A 27,954-nucleotide genomic window follows, 5' to 3' on the forward strand; every position below is an offset into this window, starting at 1 on the left:
TTTATACATATATTATATCTAAAATTTGATATAAAGTAAGGGACTCTGGATATACAAATGACAGCATTCCTAACAGCAATATATTGTATACGAAGAACAGTTTATAGGGAAATCTGTCCATTTGAAAACTCACAACTGTGGGGCACTAACCATACTTCACCTTCCATCTTGGCCCCCAAAAGGGTAATAAAGAAGAGTTTTATCAGAGCAAGGCTGATTACTTCCATGCAAAATAAAAATCTGTGGCAAAAATAACTTTTAATATAATGGTACACAATACAGTTCAGACCCCAGATTTTTTCCATTCTCCAGGTTTTTGAATTTTTGAGTTTGGGTAAACTTAAGGTTGTAGTTAAAAAACAAATTCCTGAAATACTGCAGCTGTCTTTAATTATTCTTCTTGCAATTATTTATCAGAGAAAACCAAAAAGGTACGGTAATCACGGTGGTCAACATTTAACGAGACTGTCTACATGACAGTCATACAGACACCTGTATGATGATGACCTCGTGATAATAGTGGACAACATTACCATATTTTACTGTACTAAAATCTGTAAGAGATATAAAAAATTTCAACTTAAGATTCCTCTCAAAACTGCTATTGTAGAGAAAAAGTTTGGTTTAAGTTTTATCACCTCCTTTTTTCTTAATATTTCCTAGGACAGTTAAGAGAGTTGAGGAATAAAACGGACCTGACCATAATAAAGGAGGATGAGGAAAATACCTAAATCATACACATATTTTGTAATTATTCAAATAACTAAGAGCTGACTATATACAAAGAGATATAATGGCATAAGCAACAAAATGTTCCTTCTGTTTACTATGCATTTACACTTAAACAGCTATTAATTTCTGTAAAATAGTTCATAAAAACTAGAACTGAAACGGCAAGCTGCTTCTCTTTTTCAACTCCTAGTAGGCATTTTGTATTACACAGTACATGATCGCAACAATTGCTGGACTAGTATTATGAGTTCTAGACAAACCTATGATGTTTCCCAGTGCCCACACTGCTTGCTCACAGACATTCTGATGGGGTGAATGGAGAAGCCTCAGGAAAAGTGGCACAGCATCTGAAGGAAGAAAACACATGCTATCATTTAAGTCTGAAGATACTGTTAGATATCAGTTAGATTTTTTAAAAAATGGAAAAAAAAAAAGTTGAAAATACTGTAAACTGAAAACTGAACTTGTTTCTTTGCTGAAATTCCAAAAGAAACAAACCTATCAAAAAAATAAAATATATTCTCATTAAATGATTTTCATTAGATTAACAGTAGTACAAAATTTCTGAGTAGCAGACAAAACTGTCACCATCAAAATGACAGCTTCAACATACAGACAAACATCAAATTAAGTTGATAAAACTTTATTCACAATTAAACTGGATTTAAATTAAAAAAATTAATTCCTTATAGAGTAAGTATCATCTTCATATTTGAAAAAACCCTCCAATAGTTAAAATAACTTTTTTTTTTCAACATAGAAATGTAAAATGGTATCACATGGGTCTTTAACCAGGCCATGAGAGACATTTTGAATCAGAAAATGCTTGTTGCTTAACAACAAGGAAATACAGAGAGACATTTAACAGAATAATACTGCACTGAATAAATGATTCTTTCATTTCTTTTCCTTCTGATATGCTTTGAAAAATGCTATTTAAGTACACAGAGATCAATCGGGTATACTTTTATGTGTGTGTGTGTGTGTCGGTCATTCAGTTGAGTCTGACTCTGTGTGACCCTATGGACTGTAGCCCGCCAGGCTCCTCTGTCCATAGAATTCTCCAGGCATGAATACTGGAGTGGGTTGCCACTTCCTTTTCCAAGGGGATCTTCCCAACCCAGGGATTGAACCTGCGTTTCTTGCATTGGCAGGTGGATTCTTTACCACTGAGCCACCTGGGAAGCCCTTAGACAAGAATACTGCTTATATATTTGAAGCGGATTTTCAAAGTACCTTCTTAAACTTATGAATTTCTTTTAGTGTATGCTAAGTCACTTCAGTCATGTCTGACTACCTGCAACCCTATGGACTAGAGCCCATTAGGCTCCTCTGTCCATTGGTTCTCCAGGCAAGAATACTGGAGTGGGCTGTCATTCCCTTCTCCAGGGGATCTTCCCAACCCAGGGATCAAACCCGCGTCTCTACTGTCTCCTGCACTGGTAGGTGGGTTCTTTACCACTAGTACCACCTGGGAAGCAGAATCAAATAATACTCATGGAAATAACTCAAGTTACAATAACCTAACGCAGTGATTATTTCCTACTTACATTTGTTGGAACATAAACAACCAATCCTGTAATAACAATGAAATAAAAATTCAAGCCATTGTCTCAAACGGCTACTTTATAAAACAGAAAATGTCACTCACTGGGATAAGATGACCAAAGTAACATACTTAAGTTGGCTTATTTCAACTGCCTTATGTGTTACTGAATTCAAAATAATTATTTTATAATTTAATAGCTCTATTCTTTCAGAAAAAGCACTGTTTTAAATAACCTGTTTTTGGAAAATTACAATTTTGTTTCTTAATAACCAACTTACTAGACTGAACTACTGCTTGAGTTTGTTCAGAGGTTCCAGATGCAATGTTTGTCAAAGCCCATGCCGCTTCAAACTGTAAAGAAGGACTACAAAAAAACCAAATTGTTTTAAACAGCAGGAATTTCTACATTGGCCCAAAATATCTACCAACCATTCCTCCCTTCCAGAATTTTGAAAGTATTAAATATTTTGATGCAAATGATCTATATACCCAGTATTTTTTAACTTCCAATGACTATTTAAAATATATCTTTGGTATAAAATGCATATAATCCTCTCAAAGTGTCTTTACTTTTATTAAGAACTCTTTATTAAGATACCTGCACATTACTAACTAAACAGTTTTCTCAAGTAATTATCTGGATAAACTAGATCTTACTAATTTTCAAAGCTTAAAGGCTAACTAAATATATCACTCGCAAGTTCCCTTTTGATCTTTACCGTCTCTTGGTGTAAACATATCTTACATTGTTTTTCATGCTGGCTTTTAACTCCATCTTATAGCCCTTCTCTTTTTTCGTTGAAGATCAAACTAACTACTAAGAAAATGTTGTCTTCTGCAAAGGACACACCCTAAATTATTTCTTAAAATAATGTACTTACTTGTCATCTCTTTCAAGACAATGGACTAAAATAGGCAATATTCCAGATTTTATTAAGTCATCAATTGGTGGATTACGATCACTGGACAAAAGCTTCCTGTAAGAGATATACATATACCCCTTATGAAACTTAATGAAACATAATTAAATTCAAATTCACATTTGATTACAATAAACTGAATATTTGGCACAAACACTCTTCCTGAAAGTTACTTTTTAAATTTATATAATGCAATTTTCTCTATTACAAAAAGATTAATTTATAAATTCACAGAAATTATTAATAATAGACATGAACCATTAGACATGGTTCTAACAACCATAAAGACATGAACACTTTACCACTTCTTTTAAGTTAGGACAAAAGTGTGCAGGATGCTGGTACAAGTTTATAGCTGGTACCAGTGTCCAATTCTTTATTCTACTCTATACAGTAAATTAAAGACCATAAAAGCTCAACAACATTCTCAACAACTAAAGGAAATGTTATTCCCCTATATAAACCAAGTGATACCTGCTAATTTACTATCCTATCAATGTAAACTCCTTGACTGAGCTTTGTAACATTCCACAAACTGACTCCCATTTTATTTGTCTAACTAATCCTCTGTAATTCAAGGGTCAGCTGTCTCTCCCAGCATTTCAATCTAATTTGCAGGCCCTTCAAATCCTATTTCCCACACTTGGAATGCTCTTTTTTCTGTCTATTCAAACTCTGTTTATACAACCTGTGTGTGTACGCTTATTGTTCAGTTGTGCCTGACTCTCTGCAACCCCATGGACTGTAGGCCACCAGGCTCCTCTGTCCGTGGGGAGATCTCCAGGCAAGAATACTGGACTGGGTTGCCATGCCTTCCTTCAGGGGATCTTTCCAGCCCAGGTCTCCTGCACTGCAGGCAGATTCTTGACCGTCTGACCTACTTTCTCTAAATTCCAAGAATATTTACACAGCATACAGCTACACTTACTGTTGAGCATCACTGCTTTTTACATAGTTTTGCCTTCCTAATTCCTTTCTAAACTTCTTACAGAGCAACAATTATTCCACATGCTTCCTCATAATATATGGCACAATTCTTTACACAAAGTAGGAAATAAGCCAGTCTTTAACCCAGTCTTTGTTAATCAAGCTTTCAAATTTGATAAAAGAAAACTTCTTTTTTACTACTTCACTGAGGACATTCTTAAAGAGAAATGATGGTTTTCCTCCAATTGCAAAATGCTACATACCACATATACAATCATTAGTTTGGTGACACTGTCTTGGTTTGTGCTAAGGTGCCAGTAGTTTACCCAGCAATTTTGCAGTTTAAAGAAAAAAAAGGCAAATAAAAGTCTTATTCTTTTTTAGAATTATTGTGAAAATAACAGTCCCTAAAGTTATCTCAGGATCTCCTAGGGATCCACACACTGTATTTTCAGATACCCTGACTTAGGACTTTCATTATCTTGCAGAACTCATGTTGAGAAGAGCTGCTCCAGTATTATAATTAACACTGACAATGGTGAGCATAATGTATTCATTTCTTAACCATTCTTCCTATTAACATTAATTTGTTATTTGAGATATGAAAATTTCTGTGACTTTCTTCCTATATTAACAAAGACCTTTCTAATAAGTTCTTTAACCTGTATAGGGCAACACTGTAATCTTATAATTTCCTTATCTGTTCTAGGCCATTTACACTGAATATACAAAAGTAGCAAAGTCTAATAAACATAAAAGGGACTCAAAGCACTGGATAAGATATTACATGAAGGTGTGAAGTCTTTTTCCACTTTAAAATTCTATAACGAGTTAATGTCTTGCTTAAGTGGCTCTTTCCTACTGATAATTAGAACATAGGGTATTATTCTTACATATATAAAAAAACAAAGAAACCACTATATTGTACTATGATACAACCATGTCTTCCCCAAGCTATTTATCAATACAAATGTCTCAGTGGTTAAGTTTCTCTGGCATTTCCTTTGAAGTACGAGTGCACAGGTTTTACAACAGAAATGTGTGAAATGCTAAGTAGGAGTCTCTGCAGCCCTAATCTTAACATCGTGCAGCCTGTACACTGCTGCAGGAAGCTTTAATTCAACTGATCGTTTGATCAATATGAAAACTGTGAGATCAATCAGCTACCCAAGCACAATCTGAAGAATCTCACTTTTAATAAAATCAAACCTATTATTCAGTAAAGAATGAAAAGTTTTACAATGTTTTTCTATTAGTCTATAGCAATAACATGTCAAATCAACTTTCTTCCAGTGTTTGCACATATTAAATGTACACTAAAGCTTCCACGTGTTAGTGAATTAGAAAACTGCTAATTTTAATTAGAGAATAATCTTACAGAATAATTTTTAAAATAAATTCTTTAGGTCTATGACTATTTTTTATTGTTTGTCATCAAAGTTAATATAACAGGACTACTATATAGCAAAAACCCAAAAGAGAACTCCTGTCTAAGTTACAAACGTTAAATATGTCCTTAACTTACCTAGCAGCTTGAACTGCACTTAACTGAATTCCTTGGTTATCACTTGAAGCATTCTATAAAAAACCAAACAATTTGTGATGCAGATACACAATAATTAGTAGACAAGTTCAAGAAATATGAATGAGGGTGGGGGAGGGGAAATCAACTTACTTGAACTATAGCTTCTAGAGAGGTATTTTGCTAGGAAAAAGTTAGAGAAAATCAAGTTAAAAATTCACCTTGTAATTCTGTATTCATGTAAAAATCTTTCACAGAATTTTTAAATTACCAAAATAACAATAACTTACCACTCTATAATCGCCATCTATGTCAGAGTCTTCACAGATATCTTCATGTGGTACATTCCTCCTCTTTAAGAGATGTTCATCTCTTTTATTCTTAAAAAAAACAGAACTTCAGTTAAATTTTAAAAAGCTAAGTAGTTTCACATAAAAATTAGACAATCCCGTGCCTACAAAAAAATACAAAGTGACTTTTAAAAGTAAAATGCAAATGCAGACAATTAAACCAAATTGTGAATTAAACACATAAGCAACACCTATTTGAGCCCCATCCAAACATTACATTTTTAATGAACTGTGAACAATGTAAAAACAAACTAAAAAAAAAAAACTGATTAAAAAAGATAAGAGTATAGTTTAAGCCAGAACCAAACATACATATTTATTTAAAAGTACTGAACCATTTTATACATCATCTGGGAGCTTCTCTTTACCTAAAAGCAAAGTCAAAGCAAAAGTTGGGCAGTTCAAAAATCAGACAAAAATTAACAATGTCTTACAAAAATTAAGGGCCACTTGAATTTCACCAAAATGTTCAGAACAAATTTTCAAATACATTTTCAACTAACCTACTTTAATACTTGAGAAGTTGATAAAATTTTTAAATGCCAAGTTCCTTTTATGGAGTAATTATTGTAAATAGCAGAACTATTAAGTATAACTTTGACATACACTTTTTATAAACCATTTAAAATTACAGAAGAAAAAACCATCAGATACTGTGTTTACCTCTATTTTAGATAGTCGACAAGATGCACCTTGTCAATTTCAACAGTTGTCAAATTTAGTCAATACCTCCATTTTCAAGGAAAAAAGAAACACTCCTTTAAGCACTTGACACTCATGTGCATATGCTACTTTCTCTCTATGTGGCTGCTGTGATTATACCTGAAAGTACACAAAGCTAATCAGACTCACCTTTCTTAATTCAACTACAACTTCATTTCGTTGTCTTCTCATAGTCTACAAGAAATCAAACAGAATTGTTTAAAAAAAATCACCTCAAATTCCATCACCCAGAGAAAACTGCTATTAACATTTTGATGTACACCCCCTAATCTTTTCTTCTAGTCATATAAATACATAAAGTCATATTTTACTCCTAATAAAGACTGTATGATGATTTCCTATCTTCATTTCATATTCACATTCTTAAATACTGAAAATCTGTTTGAAATTACTACTGGAACTATAATATTGGATATATCATAAAAATTTAAAACTGTAACACAGGAATTATTAAAAACACAAAGGTATGAAGAATAATCCATAATGTCACCCCCTGTAAGAATTCCCTATTTAAAAAGTAATATATGTACAAGGTAATCTCACTCCCATATGAACCCCCTATTTAAAAAGGAATATATGTACAAGGTTAGTAAACTGAACTGCCATTAAAAAAGGGGGGTGCGGGAGGGGGAGAAAACCTTCCTGATGATTCACAGCCTCTTTCTTTAAAGATAAACATAGCTAGGTTTACTATGATTCTGATACACTTATTCTGTTTTTTACCTTATTTTTATTTATTTTATTTAAAGATCTGGAAGATCTTTCATGATGGTATATGCAAATCTATCTTATTCTTCCTAAGGAGCACATAATTCTTCTATCACATACTATAACCATTCTGTTTTTTAACCTGTTTTTCTCACTTTAAAGTTACCTAATACATGAATACATGTTCACTGTAAAACATTCAGAAATGATACCAGTTCACATTATGTATAGGACCACCTCATTCTTTCTAATAACTGCACATGCCAAGACATATTAAGTGGAGAGAACAATTCATGAAGTAATACTTAGAATGTCTAATAAATACATCAAACATATCTGAAACCGAAACTTTTGATCTTTAACAAACATATGTTCTACCCCATCTCACATGGTTCATACAAGGGTGAGATTATGAGTTCTTTTACCCTTAGTATTTTTGTATTTTTATAAGCCTTACGTTAGTTTTAAAAATTTGCAATATATCCAATATCCCAGGTCTATTAATAATTTCAAAGAGATTTTCAGCAAATGGCAACTCCATCCTTCTAGTTGCACAGATCAAATTATATCTTAAAGCCACCCCTAATTCTTCCTTTTCTCTCATATTATGTACTCAATTTGTTAGGAAATCGTATTGGTTCAATCATCAAAACTTATCTGAAATACAACTACATATGATGATTTCCTCTGCCACTCTCTCATCCAACTCACCATTCTCTCTCCTCTAGATAACTGCAAAAGCCTCCTAATTTGCATCCCTCTTTCTGTTCTTGCTCTCTCTCTTTCTTCCAGTCCATTATTATCACAGCAACCAGAGTAATCCTCACAGGGAGTCTTACTTTTTGTGTGCCACAGACTTCTTCAGCAGCCTGGTGCAATCAACGGCCACCTTTTCAAACTGTTGCTGTTACTCAGTTGCTAAGTCATGTCTGACTCTCTACGACCCCATGAACTGCACCAGGCTTTCTTGTCCTTCACTATCTCCTGGAGTTTGCTCAAATTCAGGGCCACTGAGTTGGTGATGCAATCCAACAAACTCATTCTCTGTTGCCCCCTTCTCCTCCTGCCCTCAATATTTCCCAGCATCAGGGGCTTTTCTTCTGAGTTGGATCTTGGCATCAGGTGGCCAAAGTACAAGAGTTTCAGCATCAGTACTTCCAATGGATATTCAGGACCGATTTCTTTTAGGATTGACTAGTCTCATCTCCTTGGCAGTCCAAGAGACTTTCAAGAGTCTTCTTTAGCACCACAATTAAAAAGCATCAATTCTTCAGTGCTCAGCCTTCCTTATGGTCTAACTCTCACATCCGTACACGACTACTGGAAAAACCACAGCTCTGACTATACAGACCTTTGCTGGCAAAGTGATGTCTTTGGTTTTTAACACACTGTCTAGGGTTATCACAGCTTTTCTTCCAAGAAGCATGTGTCTTTTAATTTCATGGCTGTAGTCACCAGTAATTTTGGAGCCCAAGAAAATAAAATCAGTCACTATTTTCATCGCTTCTTCATCTATTTGCCATGAAATGATGGGACCAGATGCCATGATCTTAGCTTTTTGAAATGTTGAGTTTTAAGCCAGTTATTTCACTCTCCTTTCACCCTTATCAAGAGGCTCTTTAGTTCCTCTTTGCTTCCTGCCATAAGGGTGGTGTCACCTGCATATCTGAGGTTGTTGATGCAATCTTGATTCCAACTTGTGCTTCATCCAGCCCAGCATTTCACATGATGCACTCTGCATAGAAGTTAAATAAGCAGGGTGACAATATACCGCCTTGACGTACTCCTTCTCCAATTATGAACCAGTCTATTGTTACATGTCCGGTTCTAACTGTTGCTTCCTGACCTGCATACAGGTTTCGCAGGAGGCAGGTCAGGTGGTATGGTATTCCCATCTCACAGTTTGCTGTGATCCACACAGTCAAAGGCTTTTGTGGAGTCAATGAAACAGAAGTAGATGTCTTTCTGAAATTCTCTTGCTTTTTCTATGACCCAACAGATGTTGGCAATTTGATCTCTAGTTCCTCTGCCTTTTCTAAACCCAGCTTGTTCATCTGGAAGTTCTTGATTTATGTACTGCTGAAGCCTAGCTTGAAGGATTTTGAGCATTATCTTGCTAACAAGGTAACTAAGTGCAATCATACAGTGTTGCCCTTCTTCGGGACTGGAATGAGAACTGGATGACATACTGAGCGCAGTATGTCATCAAATCATCCTTTAGGATGTTAAAGTAGCTCAGCTGGAACTCCATCACCTCCACTAGCTGTGTTTGTAGTGATGCTTCCCAAGGCTCACTTGACCTCACACTCCAGGATGCCTGGCTCCAGATGAGTGACCACACCATTGTGGTTATCTGGGTCACTAAGACCTTTTTTTGGGTAGTTCTTCTGCATATTCTTGCCACCTCTTCTTAATCTCTTCTTCTGTTAGGTCCTTGCCATTTCTGTCCTTTATTGTGCTCATCTTTGCATGAAAATGTTCCCTTGGTAACTCCAATTTTCTTGAAGAGATCTCTAGTCTTTCCTTTTCTATTGTTTTCCTCTATTTCTTTGCATTGTTCACTTAAGGCTTTCTTATCCCTCCCTGCTATTCTCTGGAACTCAGATAGTGGTTTTAAATATAGAAATGAAATATGACTATTACAAAAAAGCCAATTAAACTAATTGTTCCCAAAATATAGAAAACATGGAACAACAAACTGTGATATATATGCTTCATTATCATATTAAATGGAACCTAGCAGTTCCATAATAATTACTATACTTTCAAAGTAATGCTGACCATGAATGGTATTTCAGGATATTGTGCAACAAAACTCTGATTTTTATAGGTGGGAACAAAGATCACAGGTAACTTTAATAAATATGGAGGTTTATTGGCTACATTCTTAAAGTTAGTGAAAACAAGGATGCAATTATTTTTTTTCTAGTTTCCAGGTTCTCTTGAATTCTACCCATAGACTTCATGGGAAGAAACCCTTTTTAAAACCCTTTCAGTAAAGATACCCTTTCTAAAAAGTAAATCAGATAATTTTACTCCCCTCTTCAAAACTACCCAATGGTTTTCCACTTTGGAGTAAAATGGCTTCAGTCTTCCCACCTCATCCCCTCCCTGGTTACCATCTCCTAACTATCCAGCAGCCATACATCCATATATCTGGGTACTGGGCTTCTCTGTCTTATTTTTCTCCACAGCACTTACAACATTTTAATATACTATGTAAAACTTTATTTGCTTATTGTCCCCTTCCTCCACTAGAATATAAGTTCTATATATAAGGAATAACATGAGAAATAAATATTATTCCTTCTCAAAATGTACTGATCTTAAATGTGTGGAGATCTTTACCTCAATTTTTGACCAAATCAATTTATCCCATCTTTGTTTAAGTGATCATCTGAGCTTTAGTAAAGCTATGGAATTTAAAAATATGACAACTGAAAATACTAATAAGTATTAGTATTGTATAGTATGCTGCAAAAGAGTAAAAACAATTAGCCAAATATTATAATAAGAGTTTCAATATTCACCATAGTTCAATCATTAGAGCCTTCAGAGGTTAGAAGAAGAAATCTTTCTTTCTTTTTGCAAATAAGGAAACTGAGGCTTAGAAAAGTTAAATTACTTGGCCAAGGCTACATGGCCAGAAGTGTGACACCCAGTATTACAATTTAGAGTGTGTGTGCATGCTTAGTCACTCAATTGTGTCTGACTCTTTTTGACCCATGGGCTTTAGCTTGCCAGGCTCCTCTGTCTATGTGATTCTCCAGGCAAAAATACTGGAGTGGGTAGTCAACTCCTTCTCCAGGGGATCTTCCTGACCCAGGATAGAACCCATGTTTCCTGCGCTGCAGGCAGTAAAGGATCCTTTACTGTCTGAGCAACCAGGGAGACCCAGAATTCAGAGTTTCATACATAGTCAATTAACCACTAAGCGATACTGTCTCCCACAAGTCAAATGGAGTTCAAGCCAGTGTTTAGAGCCAATGGTTCATTCTAAAGCAGAAGCACCACTATCAAGACAGTGGGCTTTTCACTGTATCACAATACTAAAACAATAAGCAACTCAAGTAAACAGTAACAAAAAACAATGTCCTATGTCTCACACAGAAAATAAAACCTGCATAATGTACTAAGGTTTGTCCAGTAAAAGGCAGACTTCTGAAGGACAGAGATTATTTCTAGTCTGGTTTCTCATCCCATTTAAAGAAGTGGGATTAAGGTATAATCAATGGGCTGTAACTTCTTTTTAATAAAGCAACTACTAATAAATCCTAAACAACTGCTATATATACACAAAATTTCCCCTCATTTTAATCTATCTTATTTATTAAATTTAGAGTTTCTGATAATTTGAACCACTACTAAAGGATTTATCAAACTAATTTAGTACTACAGTTATGACATAAGCTTTGGGTTATTACTAGCCATAGAAACATACAAAATAAGAGAAGTCACCATCTTTTTTATAATAAAGCAAAAAAGATGTTTTTATTTAAGAGAAAGATTGAGGTAAAGAGACGACTGAATGAAATAGTAGAAAGACATCCTATGTGCCAGCCTGGTAGCATTTACTCTTTTTTTTTTACCGCAAAAAACAAATGTCTTAAAAGTAGTATTAGATATTTAGACATTTTCAAATCATAACCCCATCTCAAATCAAGGATTTTTTTCCCTGAGGTCTCATGAAAGGGATACATAAGGTTTCCTTTTCTAAATTTTAACTTATTTTAAAGAGCAGTTTTTTACACACTACACACAAACATAATAGTTATGGAGTCACATGATTTACACTGATGCAGTAAGCTGTCAATCAGAATTCCAAAAGGCTGCCAAACTGGCCAAAGGCTTATTTATAGGCCAAAGACTGTCTAAAGGACAAAGGCTGTAGAGGGTGCCTGCCTCCACCCCTCCTCCCCCAACAAACAGTAGGGTTCAGGCTGGTCTGATCACCCAGAATTTCTGTATTTCTTTGCTTGTAATACAGCTTCAAAGTTCTAAATTCAGGCAAAAGGGGACAAGAAATTGCCAAAAACTTCAAACAAGTGAATCTTACAGAACACAGAACTTCCATTTAGAAGGAATGTGGTTATTAAAATTAACAAATAATTACTGTATGTCCATCACTGAGCTAGGCTCTAGGGATTAAATACTTTCTCTGCTCTAATGGGGTGTAGGGTATAGTACTTTCTTTCTAATTTATGGCTATTTAATTTCTAAGTCACCTTTATCAATGTACAGTTTTCTTTAAAAACTAGTAATCTAAGATAACGGTAATATAACAACATACTGTATGAAACTTAAATGTTTAAAGAAAATTCTAAAGTTAGTCACTCAAGAGATAAGGAATATAATACTTTGACTTTATGACATCTAGCCTGTCATTTTTACCCTAGGAATATTGACAGTTAGGTAATAGCACAAAAAAGAAAAAGAATAAAAAAACTTATCAGCATAAGATATTTTGTGAAGAGATGAAATATATTTTAAAACGGGATTGTGGTAGTCAGCACAACTCTGAAAATTTGCTAAAAATAATTAAATTGTACACCTAAAATGGATGAGGTTTATGCAGAGTAAGCTATATTGCAGTAGTTTTTTAAAAAAAAGTTAAACACATACACATCCCTCCAACATGGATTCTACTGTTTTACCACTTTAAGCCTGCCAAAAAGCATACACTCAACCATCCAAATATTTATTAATCACCTATATGCCAAGCACTAGATGGACTGGACACAGAATATCCATGGCCTTATGAAGCTAATACTCTTATGACAGAGAAATATAATTTAATAGTAATAAGACCTAACATTTAGCAAACCCTGGGTGCCAAACACCATTCCAAACAGGTTACTTGGCTTTATTCATTTAAATATATGCAATGTGTTATAACATGCAAACTGATCTTAGCAGCAGGGAGACTATGTAATAACGATGAAATATAAGCTGAATCTTTAAGACTGAATGGAAATTTGACTAGAGACAAGCATTCCAGGTAGAAAATACAGCATATACAAAAACAGAGATGCATAAAAATGTCATGTGCAGGATCTGTTGAAGAACATGAGAAGCCAGGAACAGAAAGGTAGGCAAGAAATCAAATCAGTCATGACATGAAAAGCTGACCTACAAAACATTTCAAGGAAAAGTGAGTTACTGGGGTTTTCAACCTCAATAACCACCATATCCTAAACATACTCGGTAAGGACAACAGCTCTTTAACCCAATAAATGCAGTAAACTGAATGTGAAAGATAAAAATAACTATAAAAAAATCTGTCTTCCATTCTTTACCTATTTCTCCTCCTCTCACCTCCACCTGTTGATCTCTGAGGCAGCAGTCATTATGGTGCTTATTTATTTGCCAGCAAATAAATTTCAACTTCACAATAAAAAGTTAAATGCTTAACACTAAATGCTTGCTCTAACTGTGGACTTACTTCTCAGTGATAAATAATAGCAGCAGTATGAGAGAAAAGTTCTAATTAGCACTACGAGTGATAGGCAAAAGTCTTCACAAGCAGAATCAAGTTCTTATCTCTGCCAAGTATAAAGATGAATGCAGATTCAGTACAAGAGAAGTTTGTAAGTAAATTCACAGTAGGAGGCCAGATGAAACCTTGGCAAGCTTTAGGAGCAGTTTTAAGAAACAATTCTAACCTACAGATACTATGCTTTAAAATGATTCACATCTAAATTATAAGCATTGAAATTTATTAGTACATCAATGTAAATTTTTTTTAAAAATTCACAAAAATTTAAGAAACCATTAACAGTTGTTAACTCTAAGACATTAGAGTTTCATTATTTACTCAATATTCAAATAAGGAAATAGATTAAATTCAAAAGTTATATTTAGAAAAGTTAGAAAATCAAGGTAAGAAGAATACAAAAAAATTGAATTTCTATATTCACCTACCTTGTACAAGTGAATCAAATTCACTTGATCAAACTGCCAAAGTCTGTTGGATCATTGAAAAAGCAAGAGAGTTCCAGAAAAACATCTACTTCTGCTTTATTGACTATGCCAAAGCCTTTGACTGTGTGGATCACAACAAACTGTGGAAAATTCTTCAAGAGATGGGAATAGCAGACCACCTGACCTGCCTCCTGAGAAATCTATATGCAGGTCAAGAAGCAACAGTTAGAACTGGACATGGAACAACAGACTGGTTCCAAATCGGGAAAGGAGTATACTGTCATCGTGCTTATTTAATTAATATGCAGAGTACATCAAGAGAAATGCTGGATTGGATGAAGCACAAGCTGGAATCAAGATTGCTGGGAGAAATATCAATAACCTCAGATACACAGATAACACCACCCTTATGGCAGAAAGCAAAGAAGAACTAAAGAGTCTCTTGATGAAAGTGAAAGAACAGAGTGAAAAAGTTGGCTTAAAACTCAACATTCAGAAAACTAAGATCATGGCATCTGGTCCCATCACTTCATGACAAATAGATGGGGAAACAATGGAAACAGTGACAGACTTCATTTTGGGGGGCTCCAAATTCACTGCAAGTGGTGACTGCAGCCATGAAATTAAAAGACGCTTGCTCCTTGGAAGAAAGCTATGACCAACCTAGACAGCGTATCATAAAACAAAGACATACAAGCAATAAATGCTGGAAAGGGTGTGGAGAAAAGGGAACCCTCTTACACTGCTGGTGGGAATGCAAACTAGCACAGCCGCTATGGAGAACAGTGTGGAGATTTCTTAAAAAACTGGAAATACAACTGCCATATGACCCAGCAATACCACTGCAGGGCATACACACCGAAGAAACCAGATCTGAAAGAGACACGTGCACCCCAATGTTCATCGCAGCACTATTTATAATAGCCAGGACATGGAAGCAACCTAGATGCCCATCAGCAGACGAATGGATAAGGAAGCTGTGGTACATATACACCAAGGAATATTACTCAGCCATTAAAAAGAATTCATTTGAATCAGTCCTAATGAGATGGATGAAACTGGAGCCCATTATACAGAGTGAAGTAAGCCAGAAAGATAAAGACCAATACAGTACACTAACACATATATATGGAATTTAGAAAGATGGTAACGATAACCCTATATGCAAAACAGATGTAAAGAACAGACTTTTGGACTCTGTGGGAGAAGGCGAGGGTGGGATGTTTCAAGAGAACAGCACTGAAACATGTATATTATCTATGGTGAAACAGATCACCAGCCCAGGTTGGGTGCATGAGACAAGTGCTCGGGCCTGGTGCACTGGGAAGACCTAGAGGGATCGAATAGAGAGAGAGGTGGGAAGGGGGATCGGGATGGGGAATACATGTAAATTCATGGCTGATTCATGTCAATGTATGACAAAAACCACTACAATATTGTAAAGTAATTAGCCTCCAACTAATAGGAATAAATGAAAAAATAAAAAAATAAAAAACAAAGACATTACTTTGCCAACAAAGGTCCGTTTAGTCAAGGCTATGGTTCTTCCAGTGGTCATGTATGGATGTGAGAGTTGGACTATAAAGAAAGCTGACACCAAAAAATTGATGCTTTTGAACTGTGGTGTTGGAGAAGACTCTTGACCCAGTCCCTCCTAATGGAAATCAGTTCTGAATATTCATTGGAAGGACTGATGTTGAAGCTGAAACTCCAATACTTTGGCCACCTGATGTGAAGAACTGACTCACTGGAAAAGACCCCGATGCTGGGAAGATTGAAGGTGGGAGGAGAAGGGATGGCATCACTGACTCAATGGACATGAGTTTGAGTGAGTTCAAGGAGTTGGTGATGGACAGGGAAGCCTGGCATGCTGCAGTCCACGGGGTCGCAAAAGAGTCAGACATGAATGAGTAAGTGAACTGAACCGATCTTGTACAAGGGGCTTCCCTGGTGACTCAGATGGTAAAGAATCCGACTGCAATGAAGGAGACCTGGGTTCAATCCATGGGTTGGGAAGATTCCCTGGAGGATGGCATGGCAACTCCCTCCAATATTCCTGCCTGGAGAATCCCATGGACAGAGGAGCCTGGTGGGTTACAGTCCACGGGGTCACAAAGAGTTGGACACGACTGAGCAACTAAGCACAACATCTTGTACAAGAGCTGCATGTACACACACACAGCAGAGGAGAAAACATACGAACACATACATGTCTTCTCCCAAGATGGGTTACTGTAATATGACTAAACTACTTTATTAGTATATGGCTGCTAGTCCCATGTTTGGTAGGGAAAGAAAAAAGGTTAAGAAATGACAAGTTTGGTGAGACACACAAAAAGAACCCTCTCAAAAGATGGGAAATACTGCAAGGTAAACTTTCAGAATCACACAGAAAGTGATGAAGGACAATGCAGAGAGAAACCTGTTATTATACCAAACAAATACATATTCAAATTTTACACGAGCAAAAGGGAAAGTACTCCCTTCTGTTTTATAATGAGACTGATCAAATCCTGGCAAGAACGATCATTTCTCTTCAAAGGTTTTGAGTACTTTATAGAAGAAATACAATCTGAGGAAGTGACTGACAGGCTGAAGAAAACTTAACATATGGCAAAGACATTGGAAAAATTATGATGAACAGGAATTTAAACAAGATTCAACCAAGTTAAGGAAGTCAACAGAGCCCAAGCTTAACACACTGCTGAGTTAAATCTGCTCTCTCTGCTTATTTGTTGCATTCTCAGATGAGAAAACCAATTAGTTTTTTCCACTTACAAAACAGCATCTGATTAAAATAAGAGATATAAGAGATTAAGGAATATTTTCCTTGTATGTATAGCATATGAACATAATCAAAGTCATGGTTTTGTTACAGAAAAATCTACACAAAAGCATTATAGGATTTTGCAACTGGAAAAAATAGAAATCAACTAACTGTCTCATTTTATACAACGACTTGTCCAAGAACAGCAAGGCTCAGATAATCCTGGTCTCAGACCAACGTTCTTTATACTAGATCATACTACGTTTTCATTCTAGGTCTGCTTCTGTGGCATCTCTCTTCAAATAAGCTACTTTTCCTTCTTTTTCCTCAGTATTTTCAAAATAATAATTTTTCTTTGTGAACTGAAGTTCAAAGATTTTCACACTGCCGACAGAAAAACTTCACTGAAAGGCAAATCACTGAATTACTCCATTAAAACATCATTAGAGAAACATTAACTCTAATTATGTTCACATACTAAACAGATGTGTACATCTACACAGAAAGCCAGTCATTCACTCAACAAATGTTTACTGATCACTATGTACCACAAACTGTTTTCAGCGTTAAGGACACAGCAGGGAACAAAAGGACACAAATCTCGCCTTCATGGAACCTAGCGTGGGGAAAGACAATAAATCAAACTATATAGTATGTTAGATAGTGAAAAATACTACAGAGAAAAAATATAAAGTCAAGAAGGGGGATATTTTTAAGTAAAGACCTTAAGATGAGTGAGCAAGCCATGTGGGTAATTTGGCAGAAAAGTATTCAAGGCAGAGGAATTAGCAAATAAAACCCGACCAGACATGAGAGGAAAGAAAAGCAAAGAGTCCAGCTGGCTGATATACAATGAATTAAGGAGCAGGAAATGGTGGCCACTGTAAAGATTTTGGCATTTACTTAGTGAGGCAGAAAGTCACTGATGGATTTTGAGCAAAGGGAGACATACTGACAGGAATAGAATCATTCCAGCTACTGCGTTGGGAATACATCATAGCTACAGAATTCCAGTAAAAGATGACAGTTTGGAGTAGAGCAGTGGAGATCATGAGATGTGGGTTCTGATGACTGAACCTACAAAATTTGCTAATTAATGGGATGGATAAGACTGGGAAGAGAGGAAGCAATAAGAGCTGGAAGGTTTCTGGTCCAAGTAAGTCAAAGATGGAACTACCATTTACTTAGATGGGGCAGACTGAATGATGAGCAGGTTTAGAGGGTAATATCACTTTTGAAAATGCTAAGCTGAATATGCTTATAATGAATCAAAATGAGACATCAAGCAGTCAGTTGAGCCGAGGATTCAAGGAAGAAGTTAGGACTAAAAACATCAACTTAAAAAGCTGGCTGTGTATAAACTGTATTTAAAACTAGGTGATCTGATAATTTTCTATGAAATGAACACAACTGCAGGCACTCTAAGGGATAGAAGACTAAGACTCAGTGAGACAGACAGCAATAGGAATCTGTGCAAACCTGGAATCAAGTAAAAAAATGATTTTTTTCAAGGACACATACACAATTAACTATGTCAAATGCTGGTTTTAGGGAAAGTAAAATGATGACTGAGAACCATCAGATTACTGTATATTTACTTCGTAATATGGCTCAACATCATAGAAACAATACCTGCACCCCAAATCTACTATGAATTCTGGTCTGTTCCTGTTAACCATTTATTGCCATTTCTGGGAACTTAAAAAGGTAAAAAACACTACCCAAGAATCAAAGCTTCTAATCCACATCTCCTTTACTGTGCTATAGTACTGTATGTAAGTTACAGAACTTTTAAAGGTGAGCTCTGGTATCTACAAAACAGAGATGTCTTCAAATGAAAATAAACCTCATTCTCTAGCCCGTCCTTGTTCTCTCAAGTCACTCTGCAGGCATTCTCACTTCTGAGTAGGTCATAGTATTTCAAGAAAAGACTAAATTTGTATAAATAAAGGTTCCTCCTCTATCAATGCAGTCAATGAAGTAGACTACATTTTAACATATATTCCCAAATTAGTCACTTCTTATATAAGAATGAAGTTATTAAAAAGTCAAATATACAAAAAAGAAAATTGTAAAACACTCATGTATCAATAAATGTCACTATTTTGCTCTATTTGCTTCAGTTTTTTAAAGAAATAAAAATTTCAGAGTGTTACAGATATTGCTAAAATCTCACTCCAACCTCAACCCTCTACCCTAACCTTCCCCTTTGCCTTGCCAGAAACAACCATTTTTCTGAATTCTCATGGGTGTTTTGACTGTGTATCAATACACCTGTTAAAGCTTTATATACTTAACATTTTAATATGGATAACGTCATGCCATACATACATTTTTAAAATATATTTTTGATGTGAATCTTTTAAAAAATCTTTATTGAATGTTGCAATATTGCTTCTGTTTTATGTTTCGGTTTCTTGGCCTTCAGGCATGTGGGATCTTGGCTCCCAGAGCAGGGATCAAACCCACACCCCCTGCACTGGAAGGCAAACTCCTAAACACTGAACTGTCAGGAAGTTCCTATATATACTTTTTTGAAAAATAAACATTAGAGCAGTTTCAGGTGCACAGAAAAAGAGAAAGTTCAGAGCTCTCACGCATTCCGAGCCCGTCTTCCACTGTTAACACCCTGAACCAGGCTGGCACCTTTGTTACAAATAACAACTCTAAGACACATCACTACCACCCAAAACTCAGAGTTGACATTCGGGCACATTCTACAAGTTTTGGCAAATGTAAAATAACATGTATCCGCTCAGGTGGGGCTAGTGCCAAGAACCCGCTTGCCTATGCAGGAGAAGAGAGACCCGGGTTTGATCCCTGGGTTGGCAAGATCCCCTGGAGAAGAAAATGCCAACTCACTCCAGTATTCTTTCTTGGAGAATCCCATGGACACAGGGTCACAGTCAGAAATGTCTGAGGTGACTGAGTATGCATGCATCATTATTACAGTACCATACAGATTAGTTTCACTGTCCTAAAAATCCTCTCTACTCTGCCTATAATCTCTGGAAACACTCATCTTTTACTGTCTCTACAGTTTTGCCTTTTCCAGAATGTAACATATTTGGAATGATACAACAGGTGACCCTTTTAGACTGGCATCTTTCATTTAATAGTATATATTTAAGCTTCCTCCATGTTTTTTTATAGCTTGGTAGAACATTTTTTCTTAATGCTGAATAATATTCCACTGTCTGGATGTATCATAGTTACTTATTTTCATTTGTATAAATACCAGTGTGATTAATGAATTGTATGGCAAGAGTTATGTTCAGTTTTGTAAGACACCCTGCCAAACTGTCTTTCAATGTGACTGTACCAATTTGTATTCCCACCAGAAATGAATGAGAGATCCCCTTGCTCAACATCCTAACATTTGTTGTCAAGTGTTTTCTCTTTTCTTCTTTTAAACTTACAATATACATGACATAAAATTTACTATCACACCCACTTTTTAATTAAAACTCCATATCTGGGTTGGGAAGCGCCCCTGGAGAACAGAAAGGCTACCCACTCCACTATTCTGGCCGGGAGAATTCCATGAACTATATAATCCAAGGGGTCGCAGAGTCAAACATGACTGAGCGACTTTCATTTTCTTCTTTCCATACCTACTAAACAGCAATTCCCTATTTCCCCTTTTCCCCAGCAACCATTGTCACTTTCTGTTTCTATGAATTTTGCTATTACTCAGTTCAGTTCACTTCAGTCACTCAGCCGAGTCAGACTCTTTGCGACCCCATGAATTACAGCACGCCAGGACTCCCTGTCCATCACCAACTCCTGGAGTTTTCCCCAAACTCATGTCCATTGAGTTGGTGATGCCATCCAACCATCTCCTCCTCTGTCGTCCCCTTCTCTTCTGTCTTCAATCTTTCCCATCATCAGGATCTTTTCAAATGAGTCAGTTCTTTGCATCAGGTGGCCAAATTACTGGAGTTTCAGCTTCAACATCAGTCCTTCCAATGAATATTCAGGACTGATTTCCTTTAGGATGGAATGGTTGGATCTCCTTGCAGTCCAAGGGACTCTCAAGAGTCTCCTCCAACACCACAGTTCAAAAATATCAATTCTTCGGTGTTCAGCTATCTTTATACTCCAACTCTCACATCCATACATGACTACTGGAAAAACCATAGCTTTCACTAGACAGACCTTTTTTTGCAAAGTAGTGTCTCTGCTTTTTAATATGCTGTCTGGGTTGTCATGACTTTTCTTCCAAGGATCAAGTGTCTTTTAATTTCATGGCTGCAGTCACCATCTGAAGTGATTTTGGAGCCCCCATAAATAAAATCTGGAACTGTTTACAATGTTTCCCCATCTATTTGAAATGAAGTGATGGGACCAGATGCCATGATGTCAGTTTTCTGAATGCTGAGTTTTAAGCCACCTTTTTCACTCTCCTCTTTCCCTTTCATCAAGAGGCTCTTTAGTTCTTCTTTGCTTTCTGCCATAAGGGTGGTATCATCTGCATATCTGAGGTTATTGGTATTTCTCCTGGCAATCTTGATCCCAGCTTCTGCTTCCTCCAGCCCAGCATTTCTCATGATGTACTCTGCATATAAGTTAAACAAGCAGGGTGACAATATACAGCCTTGACGTACTCCTTTCCCAATTTGGAACCAGTCTGTTGTTGCATGTCCAGTTCTAACTGTTGCTTCCTGACCTGCATACAGGTTTCTTAAGAGGCAGGTCAGGTGGTCTGGTATTCCCATCTCTTAAAGAATTTTCCACAGTTTGTGGTGATCCACACAGTCAAAGGCTTTGGCAGAGTCAATAAAGCAGAAGTAGATGTTTTTCTGGAACTTGCTTGCTTTTCTGATGATTCAACGGATGCTGACAATTTGATCTCTGGTTCCTCTGCCTTTTCTAAAAGCAGCTTGAACATGTGGAAGTTCATAGTTCATGTATTGTTGAAGCCTGGTTTGCAGAATTTTGAGCATTACTTTACTAGTGTGTGAGATGAGTGCAATTATGGGGTAGTTTGAACATTCTTTGGCATTGCCTTTCTTTGGGACTGGAATGAAAACTGACATTTTCCAGTCCTGTGGCCAGTGCTGACTTTTCCAAATTTGCTGGCATATAGAGTGCAACACTTTCACAGCATCATCTTTTAGGATATGAAATAGCTCAACTTGAATTCTATCACCTCCACTAGCTTTGTTTGTAGTGATGCTTCCTAAGGCCCACTTGACTTCGTATTCCAGGATGTCTGGCTCTAAGAGAATGATCACACCATCATGATTATCTGGGTCGTGAAGATCTCTTTTGTATAGTTCTTCTGTGTATTCTTGCCACCTCTTCCTAATATCTTTTGCTTCTGTTAGGTCCATACTATTTTTGTCCTTTATTGAGCCCATCTTTGCATGAAATGTTCCCTTGGTATCTCTCATTTTCTTGAAGAGATCTCTTAGTCTTTCCTTTTCTATTGTTTTCCTCTATTTCTTTGCACTGATCACTGAGGAAGGCTTCTTATCTCTCTTTGGTATTCTTTGGAACTCTGCATTCAAATGGGTGTATCTTTCCTTTTCTCCTTTGCCTTTCACTTCTCGTCTTTTCACAGCTATTTGTAAGGCCTCCTCAGACAGCCATTTTGCCCTTTTTGCATTTCTTTTCCTTGGGGGTGGTCTTGATCCCTGTTTCCTGTACAATGTCAGGAACCTCCGTCCATAGTTCATCGGGCACTCTGTCTATCAGATCTAGTCCCTTGAATCTAGTCCCTTGAATCTATTTGTCACTTCCACTGTGTAATCGTGAAGGATCTGATTTAGGTCATACCTGAATGGTCTAGTGGTTTTCCCTACTTTCTTCAATTTAAGTCTGAATTTGGCAGTAAGGAGTTCATGATCTGAACCAGTCAGCTCCCAGTCTTGTTTTTGCTGACTATATAGAGCTTCTCCACCTTTTACCTAATATAAGTGGAATTATATTAATATTTGCTCTTTGTGACTGAGCATAATGGCCTCAAGTTTTATCCACATTGTAACATGTGCCAGAATTTTCTTTCTTCTTAGGTCAGAATATTTCATTGTAGGCATATACCACATTTTGTTTGTTCATTCATCCACTGAAGAACACTTCGTTTGCTTCTATGTTTTGATTACTATAAATAATGCTGCTACAGATATTTTAAGTGTACAGATATAAAGTGTACAGATATCTCTTTCAAGTCTTTTTCAATTCTTTTGGGTATATTCCCAACCCAGAGGTGGAATTGCTAGGTCATATGGTCATCCTATTTTTAATTTTTTGAGGAAGCAGCATATCATTTTCCACAGTGGCTGAACCATTTTTGCATTCTCACCAACAGTGTACCAGAGTACCAATTTCTCCACATCTTCATCAACGCTCGTTATTTTGTTTTTTAAGCAGTCATTCTAATGGACATGAGATGGTCATCCCACTGTGATTTTGATCTGCACTTCCTCAACAACTAGTAATGCTGAGAATCTTTTCATATGCTTGTTGTTGTTCAGTTGCTAAGTCGTGTCTGACTCTTTTTGTGACCCCACGGACTGCAGTCCACCAGACTCCTCTGTCCATGGGATCTCCCAGGCAAGAATACTGGAGTGGGTTGCCATTTTCTTCTCCAGAGGATCTTTGACCCAGGGAACAAACTCGAGTCTCCTGCATCGGCAGGCGGATTCTTTACTGCCATCTGTATCTATTTTCCTTGGAGAAATATTTATTCAAATCCTTTGCCCATTTAAAAATAGCTTTTTTTTGGTTATTATTGAGTTGTAAGAATTCTTTATATATTCAAGATGTTAACCACATACTAGATATGCAAATATTTTCTCCCATTCTGCCAGCTGCCTTTTCACTATGTTGACCAGGTCCTTTTATGTACAGAAATCTTCAAGTTTTATGTAGTCCAATTTATCTATTTTCTCTTTTGTTACCTCTGCCTTTGGTGTCATATCCAAGAAATTATTGCTAAATCCATGTCACGAAGCCTTTGTCCTATGTTTTTTTCTAACAGTTTATGGTTTTGTCTTATATTTATGCCCTTGATACATTTTGAGTTACTTTTTGTATATGGTGTTAGGCGACTGTCCCACTCCATTCTTTTGCTTGTGGATATCAGATTTTCTCAGCACCATTTGTTGAAAAGACTGTCTTTTGAATGTCCACTGAATGATCTTGATACCCTCACCAAAAATCACGTGCCCATATATGCAAGGGTTACTCTGGGCTCCCCATCCTACCCCACTAGAGTCTACATGCCTGAGTTTGCAAATACCAGAGTTTTCACTACTGTAACACTGTATAATACTAAGGTTTAAAACCAAGAAGTACGGCATCTCCAACTTTATCTCCTTTTTTCCCAAGATTATTTTTGGGTATTTAGGCCCATTAGATTCCATATAAACTTTAAGATGGCTTTTTCTACAAATAACACCATTGAGATTTTGCTAGAGATTGCATTAAATCTGTAGATCACTTTGGGTAGTACTGACATTTAACAATAGTAAGTCTTTTAATCCATGAATACAGTTATGTCTCTATTTGTGTCCTCTTTAATTTCTTTCAGCAACATTTTACAGTTTTCCACGTAAAAGTTTTGCTTCTCATTGGTTAGTTTTATTCCTAAGCAATATATTCCTTGCGATGCTACTGTAAATGGTTATGCCTCTCAATTTCCTTTCCAGGTTGCTCTTTCTTAGTGTTTTGTTAATTCTATACCCACAAGACTTCGTTCCAGTGGTTCTCACCCAGGGTGATTTTGTCACTCGTGGGACACTTGGCTATTTTTGGAGACAATTTTGAGTTTTACAAGTTGCAGGTAGAAGGGAACAGATGGATATGTTACTGGCATCAAATGGACAAAGGCAAGGGATACTGCTAAATATTCTACAATGGGAAGTTTCCCACAACAAAGAATTATCTGGCTGAAGATGCCAACTGTGCCAAGGCTGAAAAACTTTGCTATATTCCAACTACAAACCCAAGTTAAGGCCAAATATACTTGAAAAATGTACACAAGAAAAAGAAGACATTCCAGAAGATAAGAGCAGCAAGGTTATAGAGGATTATTTTATATTTCCTATTTCAATTTCTATGATTACCATGCCATTACCATTCCAAGAGAAAAAAAATTAACTTGATTTGAAAAAAAAAAATTTTCATTTAGTCACTAATTTTAACCTTCAGAGTCCATGGCTTTTTGTTTTTAAATTTTCATTTGATTCTCAGAAATACTGTTTAAGTGCCAGTTATATGCCAGGCTCTGTGATGAGAATTCAGAAGAGAGTGGTGTACAAAATAGACAAGGTACATATTCTCAGGGAGCTTACAGTTTGATGGGAGAAATGAACACTGAGTCAATACACTAACAAATTATGCTAAATATTCTTAAGGAAAACAACAGAGGGATTTAACTTTCAACCAGCTTGTTCAGGGATGGCCTCTTTAGGTAAACAATATTGAAGATTGAAAAGATGAGAAATAACCAAGCAGGTGAAGGAAAGGGGATGAAGGTAAAGGGAGTGAGGAGGGCGTTCTGACAACAGCACGTGTAAAAGGCCTGAAGGGAGGACTGTTACTGTGTTAGAGAAATCACGAGAAGTGAATGAGAACAGCAAGGGGAGATAGTAAACCGAGAGAGGTGGAAGAAGGAGACAAGCACCCAGTGTGGTGAGGCCTTTAGGTCTCAGTAAGGAGTCTGTAAAGCCAAGTGTGGTGGGATGCAACTGAAGTAGGGGAGTGTGACTGGATTTATCTATATTTAAAGAATCACTCTGGTTATATTATGAATTAGAAAAGAGCAATAGCAAAAATAAGGCAACCACTGTGAATATGAGATAATGACGAGATAATAATGATTTGCCAAAGACTTTAACAGTGAGTAGAAAGTTAACAGAAGAGTAAGAATGAAGTGACATTAACTAGTGCCAAACTTAAAAACAAGATCTAAAAGAAACTTCTTTCCAGGGATGTTGTTGCAAAATCAGTAAAGGATGTTACTTATGTGACACATACCTTCCCCTACCCCACACATGACAGGTGGGGAGGTGGAGGGGAAAAGCCAATTCATAAGCAGGCCAGCAGTAAAAACAACCTGCCTCAGTTTGGACACAGCTTATTAGTGTAAGCAGATTCTCTGAGCAATTCAACACAAAAGTTACATAAAGACTAAGAGAGTCGGAATCTAGGAAAAATACAATTTAGTAGCTGAATTAGTGGCTGGCAGAGCAGCAGAGCAAAGATCCAGGAATTCCTACCAAGACACTCCTACCTGAAATAATCTTGGATAACGTGAAAACTGTTTCCTTAATTTTCCTAATGCCTCATGCTTATTTGACATAGTCTGAATAGGATGTTCCTTGCTTTTTTTCCTTCTTATTTGGCTGTGTCTTGCGGCTTGTGTAATCATAATTCCCCAACCAAGGACTGAACCCGGACCCTCAGCAGCAAAAGCATCAAGTCCTAACCATTAGATTGCCAGGGAATTTCCTATTCCTTGCACTCTTAAAAGCTTAATCAAAGTTAAGTATCCACTAAAGTGAGACTTTAATTTTACAGAATTTGTTCTTCAGTTGCCTAGTCGTGTCCAACTCTTTGCCACTGCATGGACTGCAGAATGCCAGGCCCCCCTGTCCCTCACCATCTCCTGGAGTTTGCCCAAATACATGTTCACTGAATCGGTGATGTCATCCAGCTATTTCATCCTCTGTCACACTCTTCTCCTTCTGCCTTCAATCTTTCCCAGAATCAATTTTACATTAATTTCCCTCAATTTTACAGAAATTGAGGCTAAAAAAAAAAATTATGAGAAAGCTTTCCTAATGGCATATAGCTAATGAGATGCAATCCTAGGTCTTCTCATTCTAAAAGTCAACCTTTTCCACAAGTCTCAAGGGAAGAGTTACAGTAAGGCAAACATTTAGGATGTTCTTTCTCTTCAAATTTGAGGTATATTATTATAAATTTATATTATAAATGTTAGTATATTATTATAAATTAGTATATTATAAATTTGAGTTTAGGAAAGAAAAATAAGAAATCTACAACGCTAGCTCACTGTGGCTAAATATCCCCACAAGGTCAGTTCAGAGCATGGCTCTGAGAAATCGTGACCTGCTAGAATGCAAAAACCATGAGAAGAGGAATTTAGCCTGTGTTACTCATTGCTCAAGCCTCACTTACAACAGAACCTCAGACAAAGAAACTAAATAAATATTTGCTGAACAAATGAATTCAATTCAGGGAAGAGTAGATGAAGAAGTAAGTGAAAAAGAGCTGCCAACAGTTCATCTGTGACCCTTAGGTAGTAGAAAGTTGCTGTAATTCCTACTTATTTCTCTTAATTAAGCTACAACTTTATTGAGATATAAACCACATATGACACAATTTACTATTCAAAATGTTAAAATTCAGTGGTTTTTAGTATATTCACAAAGTTCCACATCAATCACCACCATCTAATTCCAGATCATATTCTTCACCACAAAAAGCCCCATGCCTATTAGCAGCCATTCCCCATCTGCCTCTTATCCCAGGCCTTGGCAACTACTAATCAACTTGGTCTCTTTGGATTTCCTTATCCTGGACATTTCATATAATTGGAATTACAGAATATGTGATTTTTTTCTAACTGGCTTCTTCCGGATACCATAATGTTTTCAAGGTTCATCCATGTAGTAATGTACAGCAGTAGTTCAAACCTTTTTATGGTAGAATAATATTCCACTGTATGCATATACAACATTTCGTTTATCAATTCATCAGTTGATGGACATTTGGGTTGTTTCCATGTTTTGCCTATTTTAGATAATGCTACTACAAACATTCTTGGTCAAGTTTTCGTGCAGACGCTTGTTTTCAATTCT

The 27,954-nt window shown here is 36.5% G+C and overlaps 1 protein-coding gene across 1 annotated transcript in view; it reads right to left on the reverse strand.

The window, feature by feature from the left end:
* The window catches only part of KPNA4 (karyopherin subunit alpha 4), a 58,497-nt gene that overhangs the window by 20,748 nt on the left and 9,795 nt on the right, over positions 1–27,954 (reverse strand). Inside the window, exons 2-8 of the mRNA XM_061168242.1 lie at positions 6,853–6,897; positions 5,941–6,030; positions 5,804–5,833; positions 5,654–5,706; positions 3,163–3,258; positions 2,560–2,645; positions 993–1,079 (exon numbers count right to left, since the gene is read on the reverse strand). Of these exons, the coding sequence (XP_061024225.1) occupies positions 993–1,079; positions 2,560–2,645; positions 3,163–3,258; positions 5,654–5,706; positions 5,804–5,833; positions 5,941–6,030; positions 6,853–6,897 (487 nt within the window). The remainder of the gene's footprint in view (positions 1–992; positions 1,080–2,559; positions 2,646–3,162; positions 3,259–5,653; positions 5,707–5,803; positions 5,834–5,940; positions 6,031–6,852; positions 6,898–27,954) is intronic.

This window comes from Dama dama, chromosome 19 (assembly GCF_033118175.1).
Source record: "Dama dama isolate Ldn47 chromosome 19, ASM3311817v1, whole genome shotgun sequence".
Classification (NCBI taxonomy): Eukaryota; Metazoa; Chordata; class Mammalia; order Artiodactyla; family Cervidae; genus Dama; species Dama dama.